The 17665-nt window shown below is 35.1% G+C and overlaps 2 protein-coding genes across 2 annotated transcripts; one reads left to right on the forward strand and one right to left on the reverse strand.

Moving 5' to 3' along the window:
• The first annotated feature begins 429 nt into the window (after window positions 1-429).
• Window positions 430-2928, forward strand: LOC137808264 (Tetratricopeptide repeat (TPR)-like superfamily protein). The gene has a single exon (XM_068609293.2). It carries the CDS (start codon window positions 641-643, stop codon window positions 2516-2518), a length of 1878 nt encoding a protein of 625 aa, XP_068465394.2. The 5' UTR covers window positions 430-640; the 3' UTR covers window positions 2519-2928.
• A 299-nt stretch (window positions 2929-3227) lies between these two features.
• LOC137808265 (WD40 repeat-containing protein HOS15) lies at window positions 3228-17273 on the reverse strand. Its single transcript, XM_068609294.2, has 14 exons — window positions 16949-17273; window positions 14617-14762; window positions 13993-14491; window positions 13414-13508; window positions 13261-13307; window positions 11572-11722; window positions 9914-9977; window positions 8987-9145; window positions 8756-8877; window positions 5451-5525; window positions 4848-4901; window positions 4653-4726; window positions 4097-4171; window positions 3228-3718 (listed from the first exon to the last, which is right to left on the reverse strand). The coding sequence occupies exons 1-14, from the start codon at window positions 17007-17009 to the stop codon at window positions 3499-3501; spliced, it is 1842 nt and encodes a 613-aa protein (XP_068465395.1). The 5' UTR covers window positions 17010-17273; the 3' UTR covers window positions 3228-3498.
• Window positions 17274-17665: the final 392 nt, after the last annotated feature.

Raw genomic sequence — 17665 nt, forward strand, 5'->3', positions numbered from 1 at the left:
ATTTGGAATGCAAATCAAATTATACATGATTCTCAAAAGTCATGAGATGCTCCCATGTTTTCTTTGTGCTGTTTTCTTGTTCTTCTAACACTAAAACCCGCTAAAAATTTCAAAAAGTTGACTTTAAATATTATTGTCATTTTACATAAAAGATGAAGCTATGTTTAACATGCACAATTTATTTAATACTAGAAAAAAAATTAAAACTATTCTTTTAAAATACGATTTCAGTTAATTATAAAAAAAATAATAGTAAACTCAGTAACACTCTTTCTTTTATTTTTCAAACATGATCTATTTATTTTCTATAATTTTAAAAGAAATTCCCCATATCAATAATTTTGAGTAAGTGAGAGTTTGATTGAAAAGGTGAAATTCTACACCTTAAAGGTGGGTAGACTGCTTAAGTGTAAGAACGTTCCAAATTGAACAAACCTTTTAATTTATTAAATAATAAAATCCTTTTAGAAAAATATATTGGGATCCGAAAGTTCGATGTCATGAATAAATTTTGTGAAAGTCAATTTGGGAAAATTTTCCAAAATAATAAATTATCTAAATAATAATAGAATTTGGGCGAACAAGCAGTTAAAATGGGCACAGATGCAATGTGTGGGAGTGAAGTGGTGTATAAAGAAAGATGAGCCCAATCCAAGTGAGTGTATTCACGACGGCACCACCTTCGGCAACGTCAGCCTCTGGTCAGGTGGATAACCTCGCCCTCCTAATCGACAAATCTAAATCCATAAGCCACCTTCTCCAAATCCACGCTGCACTCCTCCGTCGCGGCCTCCACCACCACCCAATCCTCAACTTCAAGCTCCAACGCTCCTACACCTCCCTCGGCCTCCTCCACCATTCCGTCACCCTCTTCAACCTCACCCCAGCCCCTAACGTCTTCCTATGGACCTCCATCATCAACGCCCATGCCCACTCCGGTCTCTGCGACTGCGCCCTCTCTTACTACGCCCAAATGCTAGCCCACCACGTTCAACCCAACGCCTTCACCCTCTCTTCCCTCCTCAAAGGTTGCACCCTCGAACCCACCACAGTCGTTCACTCTCACGCCGTTAAGTTGGGTCTAAGTTCCGACCTTTACGTCTCCACGAGCCTCGTTGATGCCTACGCACGAGGCGGTGATGTTGTGTCCGCGCAGAAACTGTTTGACGCAATGCCTGAGAGGAGTTTGGTTTCTTTGACTGCCATGCTTACTTGCTACGCAAAACATGGGATGCTCCGAGAGGCGCGGTTGTTGTTTGAAGAGATGGGGGTGAAGGATGTGGTGTGTTGGAACGTGATGATTGATGGGTATGCTCAGCATGGGTGTCCGAATGAGGCTTTGGTGCTTTTTAGGGAAATGCTGGGTAAGAAGGTTAGGCCCAATGAGATAACTGTGTTGGCAGTTTTGTCGTCTTGTGGCCAGCTTGGTGCGTTGGAGTGTGGTAGGTGGGTGCATTCGTATGTTGAGAATAATGGTGTTGGGGTTGGGGTCAAGGTAAACTTACGTGTGGGCACTGCGTTGGTTGATATGTACTGCAAATGTGGGGGTTTGGATGATGCGCGCAAGGTGTTTGATGGGATGGAGGGAAAAGATGTGGTGGCGTGGAATTCGTTGATTATGGGGTATGGCATACATGGGTTTGGTGATGAGGCATTGCAGTTGTTTCATGAGATGCTTTGTGTTGGAGTGAGACCCTCAGATATTACTTTTGTTGCTGTTTTGACTGCATGTGCACATGCTGGTTTGGTTGGCAAAGGATGGGAGGTTTTCGATTTGATGAGGGATAGGTATGAGATGGAACCAAAGGTTGAGCATTATGGGTGTATGGTTAATCTTCTTGGCCGTGCTGGGCGTGTGCGAGAAGCTTATGACCTTGTGAGAAGCATGGAGGTTGAGCCTGATCCTGTCCTGTGGGGGACTTTGCTTTGGGCTTGTAGAATCCATAACGATGTTTCTTTGGGAGAGGAGGTTGCGAAGTTTCTTGTGAGTAATGATTTGGCTACTTCAGGGACTTGTGTCCTTGTCTCTAACATGTATGCTGCTGCTCGTAACTGGGATGGTGTGGCTAAGGTCAGATCATTTATGAAAGGGAGTGGGGTTGAGAAGGAACCTGGTTGTAGTTCAATTGAAGTTGACAACAGGGTGCACGAGTTTCTTGCTGGTGATTTAAGACACCGGCGAAGCAAGGATATATATTCGATGCTCGAGGAAATGAATTGTTGGCTCAAGGCACTCGGTTATACCCCAAAAATAGATGTTGTATTGCATGATATAGGGGAGCAACAGAAAGAGCAATCGTTGGAAGTTCACAGTGAGAAGCTTGCCTTAGCATTTGGGCTTTTAAGTACCAGTCCAGGAACCACAATTAAGATTATAAAGAACCTTCGAGTGTGTTTGGATTGTCATGCCGTGATGAAGATGATGTCCAAGATCTCTGGCCGAAAAATAATAATGAGAGACCGGAATCGGTTCCACCACTTTGAGAACGGTTCGTGTTCATGTGGTGATTACTGGTGAACTTAATTTATTATATTTTTTTACATAAAGTTCCTTTCTTCTAAAAGAGAAGCACCAGATTTGCTGCTTTTGCTGACATTAGCTTTGGATGCAATAGCAGCTAACGTACTAAGAGATGCACAGGTTCTAAAATTCAAGATCGAATTCCTATTGTATATTAACATGTCACTTATAATCTATAAAATTATATATGTAATTGTTACTTAAATCCTTGCTATTCCTCACCATTCATAATTGTCAATAAACAACTGTCATCTAAAAAACATCAAGATACTAATCATTCCGAGTCAGCCTCAACTGTATAATGAGGTCTTAGTGGGATTGGGTTGTGTATTGGGTAACACGTTGCTCCTGGTTCAGTTCTTTACATCTCATTACTCAATAATTTAATCTATTCCTTTTCTGACCCTTGAACGTATTAGAGACGTCTTGTTATTACTTTATTACTTGACATCTAATGCTCTAGTTTATTATTACGTTCCCGTGTCATCTACAGTATCGATGAAATGGTGGTCTAGGACCCCAGAATAATTGTTTAGTGCTGCTACGCGTCCCACCAAAAATAAAGTTTATACTTCGTTGCGCCCGCGGGGAAATCTAATTCTCCTCCTTCCTTTTATCGAGCTGTTAAACACGATATTATTTACCAATAACTTTCCCTTCCGCATTTCCTTCATAAGTTACCTTAAAGGATCAAAGGGGCCTAAAATGCAAGAAAGGTAAGTAGACACAATACACAAGTCAACCGATACTTGTGCAGGATGTTCTAAATCTATACATTTTGCTTATTAAGAATACACTCCTACAAACTACATTTTACTTTAAGTTATAGCAAATTACAACAGGATCCACGAACAATGAGTTATACCTACAACTATGGTTAAAATGGGTAACCTACCCACCCACTCAAAATACACTTCCACCGATCTCATCTCAAGGGTGGAAAAGAAATAATTTAATTTACTAGTCCTTCATAGATATTACATTCTGAAATCCAAAACACAAACTGTATTATTGGCAAAACATGCAGCAATCTTATCCCCCTCCTTATTCCAACAGACCTCAAAAATGCCTCCATTGCCCGTGTATGTCTTGACAATCTTGCCTTCTTTCAATGACCATATGTGCATGGATCGGTCAAGAGACCCGCTAACTAAATACTCACCATTGGGACTAAAAGCAACAGAATATACGGGATGCCTGTAGAATCAAATAGACATATCAGGGAAACAAAACTCACGGCCTCGCTTATTGTGCGAGAATATTTGGAAGTGATTGTTCTATTAACGTTTATATTCTGGAAACAATTTTCGAAAATAGAATTTTGACGGGAAATTTATTGCTTAGTGTGGAATTGTTTTAAAAACAGTGTTCAAAACAAAAAGGTGTTTATAAAGGTCTTGCATTGGTGAAACTTCAAATTGAAGGTTAGATTAAATGTTGATCAGCCTCCTCTCAGTCTACAACTTCGAAACTGAGAATGAAAAGAGGCTGATATTCACAGAATACCCTTACGTAAGAATAAACTAGAGCTCAGAAGACCCTCAAATAAATAAATTTCAGCTATAAAAACGGTACCTGTGTCCATCCAAGCTGTAGATAAGTTTCCCGAGTTCTACATCCCACAGCTTTACAGTTGAGTCAAATGAAGCACTGCAAAAATGGAAGATGACTGCAATGTTTTTAAAATGAAAACTAAATTCCAAAAAGTATCCAACAAAAGAAAAAATAGCAAGCAGGCACCCATCATCATAATCAAACTGTCAAGAGGGGAATAATTTACAAAAAGTTTAAAAGAGTACTTTAACAAATTCTCTACAGCAGTCAAATATATAGAATGTAAACCTTGTTTAAGTTAAAGAATTTGAAATTTAGGGATGGTCAATCAAAGAGGCAAAACAGTATAACACTAAGTGAACACAATTATAATCAATTGGAATCAGCAACCTGCCAAAGGCAACATACAAGATAAAACATCATTACGGACTGAAGAAATGAAGTCCACATCCATCGACTAGGATTCAGGGATCCAGAAGCAGAGTAAAACAACATTCTAAGTTTGGAGAAATCATACACAGATGCATGTATGTAAATCACAACTGGAGAACCTAATTTCACCATGAAACTAACTTACCTGGCCAAAACAAGTTTATGATTAGGATTATTTGTACCAGGACCAGTGGGGCTCCATCGGATGGTATATATCTCCTACAAAGCAAATTATTTAGTTTTCCCCACAACATGCATAACACATCAAGAATTAAAATGGCAAATTACAATATGCAGACACAAACGGAAGACACAGGAAAACAGACAAAACTCAGGGTACCTTGGAATGCTCCTTTAAGTCATGAAGATATGTATCCTGCTTCATACTCCATATCTACAAAACAATCACAACACAACCAATCCAAACAAGAACATCAAACCAACATACTGTATTATCAAAGATGACTTCAAATTTCAGACAATAAGTAATTTTATAAAAATATCAAAACAATTGCCTGCAGTATCAGACAAAATAATATAATTAGTATGATAATAACATAGATCTAGGAGTGTAGATTTATGTTTAACTCAATCCTACAACATTGATTTGTGAAGTGAGAGTTATCTTCCACTTATATATATACTCTCTAGCTTTCTCTCTAGTCAATGTGAGACTTAGTTTTTTCCCAAAATACCCGCTTACACACACCATTGGACTTGCTGTTAGTTATATGGTAGGTGGTCCAATAACAAAAGTAGGATAGGTACTGATATCACCTTAGAATGTAAAATTGAGTTTAACTGAATCTCATAAAACCAGCAAGAGATGCCCTCTACTTTCATAAACTATTTCAGCCTTTTCTCTCATCAAAATGGGACATGAGTTTTCCCCAATATTAAATAATAAGATCACGAGGTTAGTTACTAAGTGGTCAACTATTACCTTTGCTGTGATGTCATCAGAACATGAGGCCAGCAATGAACCAGTCGGATCCCATTTGACACAATTAACTTCTCCCTGAAAATGCAGTAAGGTCATTAGCGGATGTAATGTAAAGAAATATCTCTAACTACTGGCTTTCCAAACACTCAACAGATAAAATTCAGATCTTTGATGATTTAATAACCTCAGTCAAAAAACTATGACGTAAAATGCAAACAAGTAAACCCTATAATCTGGTTAAGTGGATTTTACCTGATCAAGACCAAATTACAAAAAAAATACAAGTTGTTAAACTATATGGGAGAGAGAGAGAGAGAGCTGATTGTATGTTTCTGAGGAAACACATGTTTTTGTTTAAATTAAAAAAAGAAATCAAAATAATAAATAGAGATTTGACATCCTCTAATAATAAAGATATTATATGGGAATAAATCAAAACATTTTTAATATCATACATATACATATTACTACAATTGACAAATCTAATGATGTCTCAAGACTCCATTTTTCTCTTAAGAAATGACAGTGAGCCTTAAAAAGTTTGGTCCTCTCATGGAAGAGAGGATTAGAGGCAATGTGTAATAATGCCTTGTTGTCACATATAAGATGCATTCTGTAACTTTCTTCAATATTAAGCTTTTTGAAGAGTTGTTTTAGCCATATGAGGTCACAGTGACCAATGTCATTGCCATGTATTTGATATTCCTACAACATTATGTCTCTTTTTCACGATATTAAATTACCACCAACAAGAACATAGTACCCCAAAGTGGGGCGTGCTTTTGTATTTGATATTGCTACAACATTTTGTCTCTAACTTTTCCATATTAAATTACAACGAACAAGAACACAGTGCCCCAAAGTGCAGCATCTATTGGTTGGTGATCCTTCCTGGTCAATATCATAATACCTAACAATTTGAGTATTTTCCTTATCTTTATAAATGAGGTCTTTTCTTAGAGTCTTTTTAACATACATTAGGATTCACACTACTACATCCCAATGGTCTTGATAAGGAGAATTTGAAAATTGACTCATTACGCTCACCACAAAGTTAGGATGAGTCACATTGAGGTAATTTAGCTTACCAACTAACCATATAGTCAAAATTGAGAGTTAGATCGTGGAATCGTACGATTCCACAATTTTGAACCTTGTGCTTGTTTTAGTGCCTATGCATGATCAGAACAATGCAATATCAGTGGGATTGTAGCATAAAATCAAACTAACGATGCCACTGAGCTTTGTTTTAGGTCAACGATTCAAGTCAGCAGTTTTTGTTCATTTCAAGCCCAATAAAAGAATGATTTTCCCTCTTCTTCACATACAAAAAAATGGCTTCGTCTTCAACTCTACATGAGGTCTTCACCTTTTCCTATTCTGGTGTAGTGTGATGCTTGGTGCGATTTTGTTTCTTTATTTGTGTGTGGTTTTAGTTTGGTGCGACACCTAGTGTATTTCATTTTTGCTTTATCTACATGCATTTTGTTTCATTTCTTCACCCGCGTGTGGTTTCTTTTGCATCTCCTTGCTCGCCGAAAAGCAATTGTAGTCACAAGTCATGGTTAGTTTCCGCTTTCACAAAGTGATTGGTTTTGTTTGAATTATTTACGTTATTTTCAGAGGGATTGTGAGTGTATGTATGCACCATACTTTTGTAGAAAGTAAAAATCTCCAATCCGTGTTAAGTTCCCACAATTTACGATTTTGTGAACCCTCCACGATCCTAACCACAATCTCAATTTAAACTACCTTGCAACTAACGTTTTGTATCTCCCTTTAGTAGAAAACGATTATCCTTTGTTGGGTAAAAGTTTGTCATCTGAATCCATTGGTGTTTCCACAGGCTTAGCAATTAACATCCATGATTCTTCTAGAATGTCTCTTAGATATGACCAATCCATCATTGGATTGTACAACTTCTATACTAAGGAAATGACTCAGGTATCCAAGATCTTTTGTAGCAAGATAATGTTTTTTGTACAATACCCTCTTGTTGTTTGTGATAACAATGTCATCCATATATACAATGAGATAGACAAATCCTTAGGGAGACTAACAATAAAATAAAGAATGATCAGCCTCACTTGTATCATTCTACAGTGTTGGATGACAATCCAAAAATGCCCAAACCATGCATGGTATGATGGCAATCCAAAAAGACCTACATAGACGACGTACCACATTATATGTCTCCCCTGAGCAACAAAACCAGAAGATTACCCCATGTAGACTTCTTCATCAAGATCACTATGTAAAAAGGCACTTTTTTATGTCAAGTTGAAACAGAGTCCAGTGGTGAATAGATGCAATGGAAAAGAGAAGTAAAATCGATGTCATTTGGTAACATGAAAGAAAGAGCCTATAATATAATCTTGGTCACCGACACCCAACAATTGATTTGTCTATTGGATGAGGAACCAACTTCCAACTACCACTACTTTGAAAGGCACACATCTCATCAATCATCACTTGTTCCCACTTTACGTGAGATAAAATTTTACTTGGAGACCTAGGAATGGGAACAAAAGATAACAAGGACAAACAAGTATAATGTATGGAGGAAATCCAATGATAACTTAGATTTTCATAATGGGGAGTAGTAAACTTCAATAACCTTGTGTTTGGCAAAGAAAATGGTGGTCACCAAAACTTCGCCGAAGAACTAGTTGGAAGTAGAGCTAGAATAATGAATGCAAACTTGGGAGAAAGTTTTGACAAAAAGAAAAATCAACTTTTATGATTGGTTTCCATCTTGTATCATTTTAAATTGGTTTTGGAAGGGTAAAAAATACCTCTAATCCTTTAAAAACAGTTGGCCTAGTGGGATTAATACAATTTTGAAAAAGGCCCTGGATACCATGCTAAACTATAGGGAAGATCGAGACATTGAACCAAAATCGTGTTTATGAGACAATACAAATGTTTTATTCATATTGAGAAAAAGAAACCAATACAATAATAGGGGACATTTGATATCCTCTAATAATAAATATGATACGGAAATAAATAAAAGCATTTCTAATAATACATTTATAACTTAGATATTCTTGATTATATAGGATTTGCTCTTTATTTCTACAATTATAATAATGAAATAGTAGAGCAACTCAAAGTCAAGATTCATCTTGAAAGTAGCAGCACACAGTGATCAACTGAACTAATGTATTTAGTTAACTTTGTTGGATATATTTAACTAGCATAGAATGTATGGGATGAACCTTTCTTCCCAATAGGGTGTAAGTTAGCATTGAAAGATTTCCACTTATAACATAGTTCCACAAAATAAGAATTCATGTACAAACCTGATGTCCAGCAAAAGTCTTTATAGGGCGGGTTTCGCCAATTTTGCAAACATATATCATATTGTCTGTGGAACTAGTGGCAAAAGACACATTGTTGCGCCAATCAACATCAAGTGTGGGACCTAAACAACATATCAATCCCAAAATTAAACAATCATTCATAAATATGGTAGAGAAAACTCTCACTAAGAGCTCTTTTTATTGAATTTTCCCTTCATTCCTCATTTGCACCTGAATGAAATTCAAATTGTTGTTTCCATTCCTCTGCTTTCACATCCCACACAATTGCAGTTTGATCACAACTTCCAGTGAGGAGATAATCGCCTTTCTTATTCCACTTAAGGGAGAATATTGGTCCCTTGTGTTTGCTTAATGTACTCTTCAGTTCACCTAGTCATAGATAGCACCAGAGTCAAAACACCTAAAGAAAATTCAAATACACCCAAAGTCCAATTAAATAAATGAAAAGTAGAAATCAATGTTTTTCCAAAGAGAATGAATGCTACTATAAAAATCAGACATTAATACCCATAGAGGATTCTCTAGAAAAGACACATTAAAAAATAAGTGCATATTCATGCATGCACAAACTACTAAGTATAAGATAAAAGTATAATATCCTTAGCACACAGATCAATCTGATTGACATTTATTAAAACAATTCTGTGAATGAATAAACATTACATACGATTCATGTTCATCCCTAATCATTTTGGATAGAGAAAATAACAATTGTGTCACAAGCAACTATATGATTAACTATTTACCAGATCAACAACCCACAATACTGGCATTACAACACTAGTGGTATTAGTTTAGAATAATCAATTTCCAGGTACTAACAAAGGGATAGAGTTCTGTGAGCTCTCAGCTTAGATTACTCTCTAATTGAATGTAATAAATAACGAGTTAATCACCAAAATAATGTAGACTTGTACCAAAAAACTAATAACTATAAATCCTCCGTCAAGCACAGGCTGCTGACTTGTACCAACTTACACCATGCAAATACTATTGAACTTCTTTTTTATCATGATTGTGGAATCAAATGCATACTTACAAAAATAAGACTCCATGGCAACTTCTAGTTCTTTTATCTCATCAATTAAAATTCCTTAAAGGCTAGTACAGAATCTAAGGATACAAAGAATGACCTACCATTAGTGGTCCAAATTCTTGCTTGCCCATCATATGAACCAGTTGCAAGAAGTGTCCCCTCCCCCTGTAAGACAGGGCCAGAGTGAACTCTCCATAAGATATAAATCATTACTAGCAAATATTACAGATAATAATCTTGAAAAAAATCTTTATATTCTCAAACAAAAAGATACATAAACATCAGTACTTTATGGAATATTTTAAAATTCTATCTATTGTCTTGATTTTTAACAAATATCTTCCCAATGTTCACATAACCTATACAAACCTGACAAGAATTATAATAACATATCCCCTATAAACCTTAATCAACTGACAAACCAAACCCATGATTGTCATGATTTTGGCAAACTTCCCCTGTTCAACGGACGTGAGTTACAAAACATAGAGGAGAAATTAAAGTAGTTAGCTCTTTCTACTGACGGGAAAGAAAATATATTGGAGAGCATACAAGTGATGGCAACACCCTTGAACTATTAGAGGTATTTTTTACCCTTCCAAAACCAATTTAAAATGATACAAGATGGAAACCAATCATACAAGTCAATAATTCCAAATTAGTTTGGTTAAAAAATCATCAAAACTGATTTTAAAATTGGATTCCCTTTAGAAATGTAAAATGTTGAGTTCAAAAAAGTTGGTATGCTATACTTGGTTCAATAAGTGGTCCCTACAACTTTAGCTTAACTAATGGCGACTCTTAGGTCTAGTTTTGAAGGATTCTTCATTTGTAAATAAATCTTATTTATGCTGTAATAAATTTTGCATAGCATCTTATAGCATATTACCCTTGCTATCACGGTTATCAAATTCAAGTTCTAACTCATGAAGATGTCCACTATCCTTTTTTTGTGTAACTCGCTTGTAGAATCCTTTGAGTGGGCTCGATAGGATCGTGGCCAAATTTGCAAGTTCAAGTGTTCTTTTTTTTTTAACTCTAAACAATGCCCCCTTTGTGTTCAAAAAATGGAAGAGAGGAGAAGACCTGTGATTAGGGTTCTATGTGGCACTCATCCATGTGCTATTTCTCTTTGCTTCGGTGATGGAGCTACTCTTCTCATAACCATCCCTTTATTTTTTGTCAGTTACTATGCCCATCTCAGTGTCAGTTACCGTAGTTGCACCCCTTCTTGGTTTATTGTTTGTTCTTCCTTAGCAAACAGCGACAATCTTATCCCCACAATATTGTGGTTTGTGAATTTCTTGAAGCTCTATCATCTTTTTATGATTTGAAGATATTTCTCTTTTTTTAGTTATTTAAATGTTAACTTGTATCTTGCATTAACTTATGTTTTAATTGGTGTTGTTTGAAGTTGATTAATAGTAATGAACTACTTGACTTGTTACCTTTTTATTAAGGTTTAATGTTTTGCATTATTGTGGAATTAATTCATTCATTATCTTATTACTTGATGTTTTAATAATTATTTTATATGAAGTAAACTCTAAGGAGTTTACAATTCAAGTCTATGGACTTTTCGCAAGTTCATGTAAACTCTCAAGTTTGATAACCTAGCTTGCTACATTTTGGGGAGGAGGGAAGGCTTCACAAGTTTACAACAGTGAACTAAAAAAACAGCTTTGGTATTTAAACATGTAAATAACAAAAATGAAAGTAGTTTTCTTAGATTTAAATCATAATATGCAACCGAACTCACATTCCAGTCAAGTGTAGTAACATCTTTACTTTTTTCATTTGTTTTACCCCTAACATGCTTCAACACCAACACGCTCAAAGGGCCATTATGTGAACCAGGCTTACATCTCCCTTCTGCTATTGTCCAAATACGAGCTGTTGAATCCCCAGATCTAAAAATTCAAGTGATCATGGTAAAGTGAAAGAATATCATTAATATCATAAAGCAAAACATTCAGACGAAAAATAACCTGTACTACTGCCTCCATCTATTGCAAAAAATTTGTTAGTTTCATAATGAATAAATTCCGAGATTCATATTACTTATATTAATCTTAATACCTGTCTGTTACAGTTTACCAAATTCTCAACCACAGACAATACATACCTTACATAACCCATATGCAAAAATTATGATTGAGAAAAGGACAGAAAATCCAGGCCTAGTTTTGTATCTATAACTTCAAAAAGAAGGGTTAAATGGCCAAAAGAACTACAGAAATAGAGATTCCATTGGCCTTTTATTTCAGTAATAGTTAAGCATGGGTACTGGATACCACTTAAAATAGTTGGAATGTAACTAATAATTGGATACCATTAAATAATTTAAACTGTTTGAATGTTCTTCAATGAAATTTATGAACAGAAATAATACCATTAATTATGTTCCCAAAAAATTGTTTGTATTATTTTCATATTTCCAAAATTTAAACAGATTTTTGAAGTCACTGTTAGTAATAATAACAAGAGGAAAACTTAGGTGGATGACGGTTTTAACAGTGTTAATTATGCATCTAACCAAATCACTTTTAAATGTAAAATTCACATGTTAAACCACCATGCACATTAGTTTTCCATCTATCCTTATAAACTAACAAGGACCTAAAAAAATTAAACTTTAAAGGGACAAAAATAATATAAAACTCTTTTGGGGATATATTTAATATATTTAAAATTTTACAAAGATGCAACACAATTTTAACTTTTTTTTATAAAGTTTATATAAAATTCTTAAAAAGGATAAAAAAATACACAAAACTATTCATTTAACAATAAAAAGTCATACATGTCTTAAACAAAACATAGAAATCAATGCTAACAAAAGTCAGATACAATTTTCCTAGATAGGAAATCACTAATAATCATCTTCTAAATGATAGTAGCCCTCCTTACTATTTTCACTAATATTACAGTTGCAGAATTCATTTTTTAATTGAAATCCCAAAAAAACTCCAATGTCTCCGTTCAAAGGGATTTTTGGAATCAAAAAGTAGTGCCAACCCATCCACTGTGTCTGCTATTCAGCCCACTATTGGGTGAGCTACCACAACTACACTAAACTGCTCTACTAAATAGGCCCCTCTACCAGCCAGGGGCTACTTTGACATGCTATTAAAATCTGATTCCATAAACCACCAGTTTTTTAAAACAGTTCATATTGATTTTACCTTCCATTTCATAAAAAAGATAAAATTTTCAATTTCAGAAATTGAAAACCAAAAACAATGTTTCCAAACAGATTTAATTAAAAAAATAATAACTCAATGCATTTAGTTTTCCTCAATCAAAAAGGAAATCAAAGAAAATTGGAAGCATTAGAAATGGAATCCAATATGCACCAACACAATAATATTATGCGCGTTATCCATCAGGTTATGCACATTTTTAATGGATATTTTTATAAAAAGAAATCATTTATTTAGATGCCTACCCTGATGCAAGAAGAGATCCTGTAGGACTCCATGCACAAGCGCACACCTAAGAACAGATTATGAGCAAGCAAGTTAACAGAGAGTTTAACAAAAATATCACTAAATGAAAAGAAAATTTAAGAAACAAAAGCAGCATTGAAGAAATACTTAACCTCTGATGTATGACCTTCCAAAATTGTCACACATGAACTAGGAATTTCACATAGCTGAGATGTTGATGTCGTAGAAATGTCCATTGGTTCTGGCCCTATTAAAGCAAACGAAAAATATGAAAGAATAATATTAATTGAAATAGACCCCGTCTGTTTTTTTGTGTACTACTGCAACATACAATGAAATACTCCTATTAACAGCATTTGGGGGCAAGGGACTCTAGTTGTGAAAACACTCGCAACTATGATAAGCAATTTCAAAGAAATGGAATTACTTATTTTAAAAGAATCATATTTCCAAGCAAACTACAATATCAGTTATTAGTAATTAAATCACTCCTCCTGCTTCATAACCTAACCATAATGTTCAAGCAAACAAATTACAAATTTTAGAAAGAGCAAGCAATGATAGAAACATGTAAAGATGAACAGAAAATAAGGGATAAAGCAAAATGAAATCATTTGGAAAAGGAATTTAGGACAGAGTTCAATAAGAAAAAGCAGACAAGTACTAAACATGCAGAAAAAACATATTCTACAAAAGACAATGTAAGCAATTTCCACTGAACAGCACATTACCTCCAACTGCTCCATTCTCTTCATGCTTTACAGGGATCCTATCTTCATGATCTATGACCATGTCTTTAACATTCTGATCTCCATGCTGTTGTTCTCGTTCTTTATCAGTTTCTACCTTCTCCCTATCCTTTTCAAGTTCTTTCTCTCTTTCACGTCTTTCCTTTTCAACTTCTTTCTCCCTTTCACGCCTTTCCTTTTCAACTTCTTTCTCCCTTTCACGTCTCTCCTTTTCAACTTCTTTCTCCCTTTCACGTCTATCTCTTTCAACTTCTTTCTCCCTTTCACGTTTATCTCTTTCAACTTCCTTCTCCCTTTCACGTCTTTCCTTTTCTCTTGCCCGTACACGTTCTCCTTCATGCTCCTTTTCAATTTCTTTCTTTCTTTCCTTCTGTAGTTTTTTCCTTCTTTCACTTATTATTTGCCTAAGTTCATGCACATCTTTTGTGATAATATCCAAAGGTTGTAAGAATGAAAAATCTTCTTCCAGGTCTGCATCACACTGGCAGGCTTAAAAGAAACATTGATCAACATGATACCTAGGGTATAAAAGCTTAAAAGGTCTACTCAAATGGATAATTGCTATGTTGATATAAATCAAGAATACAAAAAGTAGAAAATGCTAACATTACTCAAGTTGGCTTCCATCTCAAAGTACTGTAGACCCTTCTGAACAAATGTAACAAGAGCACCTTGTGGCACCAAATTTCCATCAATGGAGCATTTGTTTATACCAGCTTCATAACCAAAAGTAAAAGCAGCATGCGTGAAACCTGCAGTAGTGATGCCGCACAAGTAACCAGTAAACCAATTCAGTTGCAAGCTATATGGCAATTTCATATATATGGAAAGAATGACTTTTTATTGTCCAGTAAACAAATTATGCTATACACTCAAACATCATCCAGTTTTCCTAATTCTTATGAATGCACAACATACTGTTATCACTACAAAATAAATTCAGACTGATGTTTTGAAAGCCAAACTCTCCCGAAAGCTTTTACTAGGTATAGGTAACAACAACAATCAAGTCTTTTCCCATTAGAAGAGGGTGTCTACATGGACCAAACCAAGCAATGTCATAGCATTCTGTCATAAATCATATCTATAAAAAAAAACTATTGACCCCAAAGTTATTCTGAATGATTTCGCTGATATCTTCCTTTTGTCCCCTTTACCCCTATATTATTTACATATTCAGACCTGGAATTAAGGACCAGATCCTGAGATATTAGCTCTGGTTACAGTAGAAACAAGGAAGAAAACAATAAGAGAAACTCCCCTTAGGCACTTCAAGAGGCATAAACTCTCCCAAGGGTCCCAAATTCAACTTAGTTCCAACCTAATCCGCCTTTATCCACTTATACCAGTATTCTGTAAAACATTTCCCAATTTCCACGCAATACTGATAACCAGTTAGTACCTCTTTTCTCTCCTTTTGGGATAACTATGTTATCAGTATGGAATATCCACGGGCTTTGCCAATGACTAATCTACATTGGAAAACTCTCCTTTGATCCTTTCTCCCTTTGGGTCCTCCTTGCATACACATTTGAAATAATGAGCTTCTTTGAGCCTGTATCGGGGTTACACTCCATCTAATTTACTCTCCTTACTAGGGCTTTTATAGACAGGACCAAACCACTTAAGGTGAGAGCCATATAAGCTTCAAGCACAGACAATGCATTTCATTTATAACAAAGGGAATAACAAAGATCAAACTTCTAACCTTTGGGAAATAGAACAGAGGCTCTAATACCATGTCAAGAACAAACTTTCTCAAAAGCTTAGGCTATTAAGTGAACATTCAATAGATTAATTTACATGCACTATTAGTGTAGAGATTTTACACAGTCAACTAATTAGAAATCACCTTAGGCATGACTTTTAAAGCATAAGTCAACAATAATCTTAACATATATGACAGTTTTTTTTATTAAATGACAGTAAAAAAAACCAAAACCAAATGACAAAGCTGTTTGGTAAAAAGTCATGGAATGGTTTTATATCTAACATTATATATCGCATGTTATGCAGTTCTGTGACATTTACTCCAAAGACCAAGCAAAATTTTATTATTCAAACCACCTAAGAGTCCTTTTCAAAGTTACCTTGAGCACTCAGTTCCATATATATGAAAGCTTCATCAAGCCTCCTTTAAATCAACAATCCTACCATCTTTTTGCAATATAATTCATGATTTATAGTACCCACGATTAAAACATATTTAAGTAGGAGCAGAAAATAATCATAGCTCGTCACAGGCATCATGTTGATTCACTATACACATCTCAATCGGTACAAAATGAACTGCAACCCATACCAAACACAAGGCAGCACCATATCATTACGAACATATACTCCAGTCTCAATGTATCTTAATCAAAAACCATAGCTGATAAAACAAAACACCCCCACACCTATTTTTCTCCGTAGCAGATCTAACCATTTTCAGCCCTCTTAGATCTTCAACCCAGAAAACAAACAAAAAAGAGGCGAAGGATGATTTTTTTCCTCGTGAGTAATTTTCTTTTTCTAGCAATACGAAACCCTAATCCGCTGGAACAACATTGAAATGCCCATACAAGCTCGAAAATGTCAAATTATAAACAGAAAGGACTCAATACTCATCGAAACATTTAAAACCTTAACATCTTCCAGACCCCACACACCCAAAAGAAAAAGGGAGAAAAAAACGGAGATACAAGTATATGACATATCAATAAAAATTGAAACACAAACACAGAATGAAGACAGCGCATTCAAACCTGGTTGTTGAAGGTAAAGAGAAAAAAAAAACTAGGAAATTGACAACATCTTACACGGAGAGAGACAGACAGACAGAGACAGAGATAGAGCAAAGAGAAGAGAAATAAACAAGTATACCACATATCAATAGATTTTGAAGCACAAAAAGAAGAAAAAAAAAATAGAAGAGAAGAGAAGAAGCGGAAGGAACCTGATTCTTGAAGGTAACGAAAAACTAGAAAATTGAGTTCGGCGGCGGAGATTGAAGCCATGTTCTCCGCTACACGAGCATGAGTCCTATAGCAGTAGCTGAATAGAGAGAATGAAGAGGAAAATTGAGCTGTGAATTGGAGATGAATGTGAAGGTGAACGGTTATGTTATGGTAAGGGGTAGCAGAGGAACGGATTATAAACTGCAGCAGTTACGCTCAGCTCACGGGGTTCAAGGCTTCGCTTCCTTCCGTCTGCCTCTGTTACTTTACACAGCTTTTCCGTTTTTTCTACTTCTCCGTGCTTATGTTTCACCTCGCTAATTCATTAATTCATTATTTTTAAACCTAAAAAAAACAATGTCATGCTCTTTCATCTTTTTTTTTTTTCATTCACACACAAATCATGCCACCTCAACTCTTAGCGGAAAATTTAGTTATTGAAATTATTTTTTTACTGTTTTATCTTTTATAAGTTAAGGATATATTTTATAGACCTTTATTTTATTGTTTTCTTAAAAACTACTTTTGATCAAGTTTTTGTTTTGTTAACGTAAATAAAGACAGCAAGTAAAGATCATGTTAACTTATAGAAAAAAGTTACCAAGTATAAAAAAAAATCAAAATCATCAGAATGAGCCTTTTTAAAATCTTTTACATGTAAGTCATATTTCACAAAACACAATTTCAGTTTGAGTTTAAAATTTTTATGAAAAGTA

This window comes from Phaseolus vulgaris, chromosome 3 (genome assembly GCF_051622355.1).
Source record: "Phaseolus vulgaris cultivar YP4 chromosome 3, ASM5162235v1, whole genome shotgun sequence".
In the NCBI taxonomy this organism is placed as follows: Eukaryota; Viridiplantae; Streptophyta; class Magnoliopsida; order Fabales; family Fabaceae; genus Phaseolus; species Phaseolus vulgaris.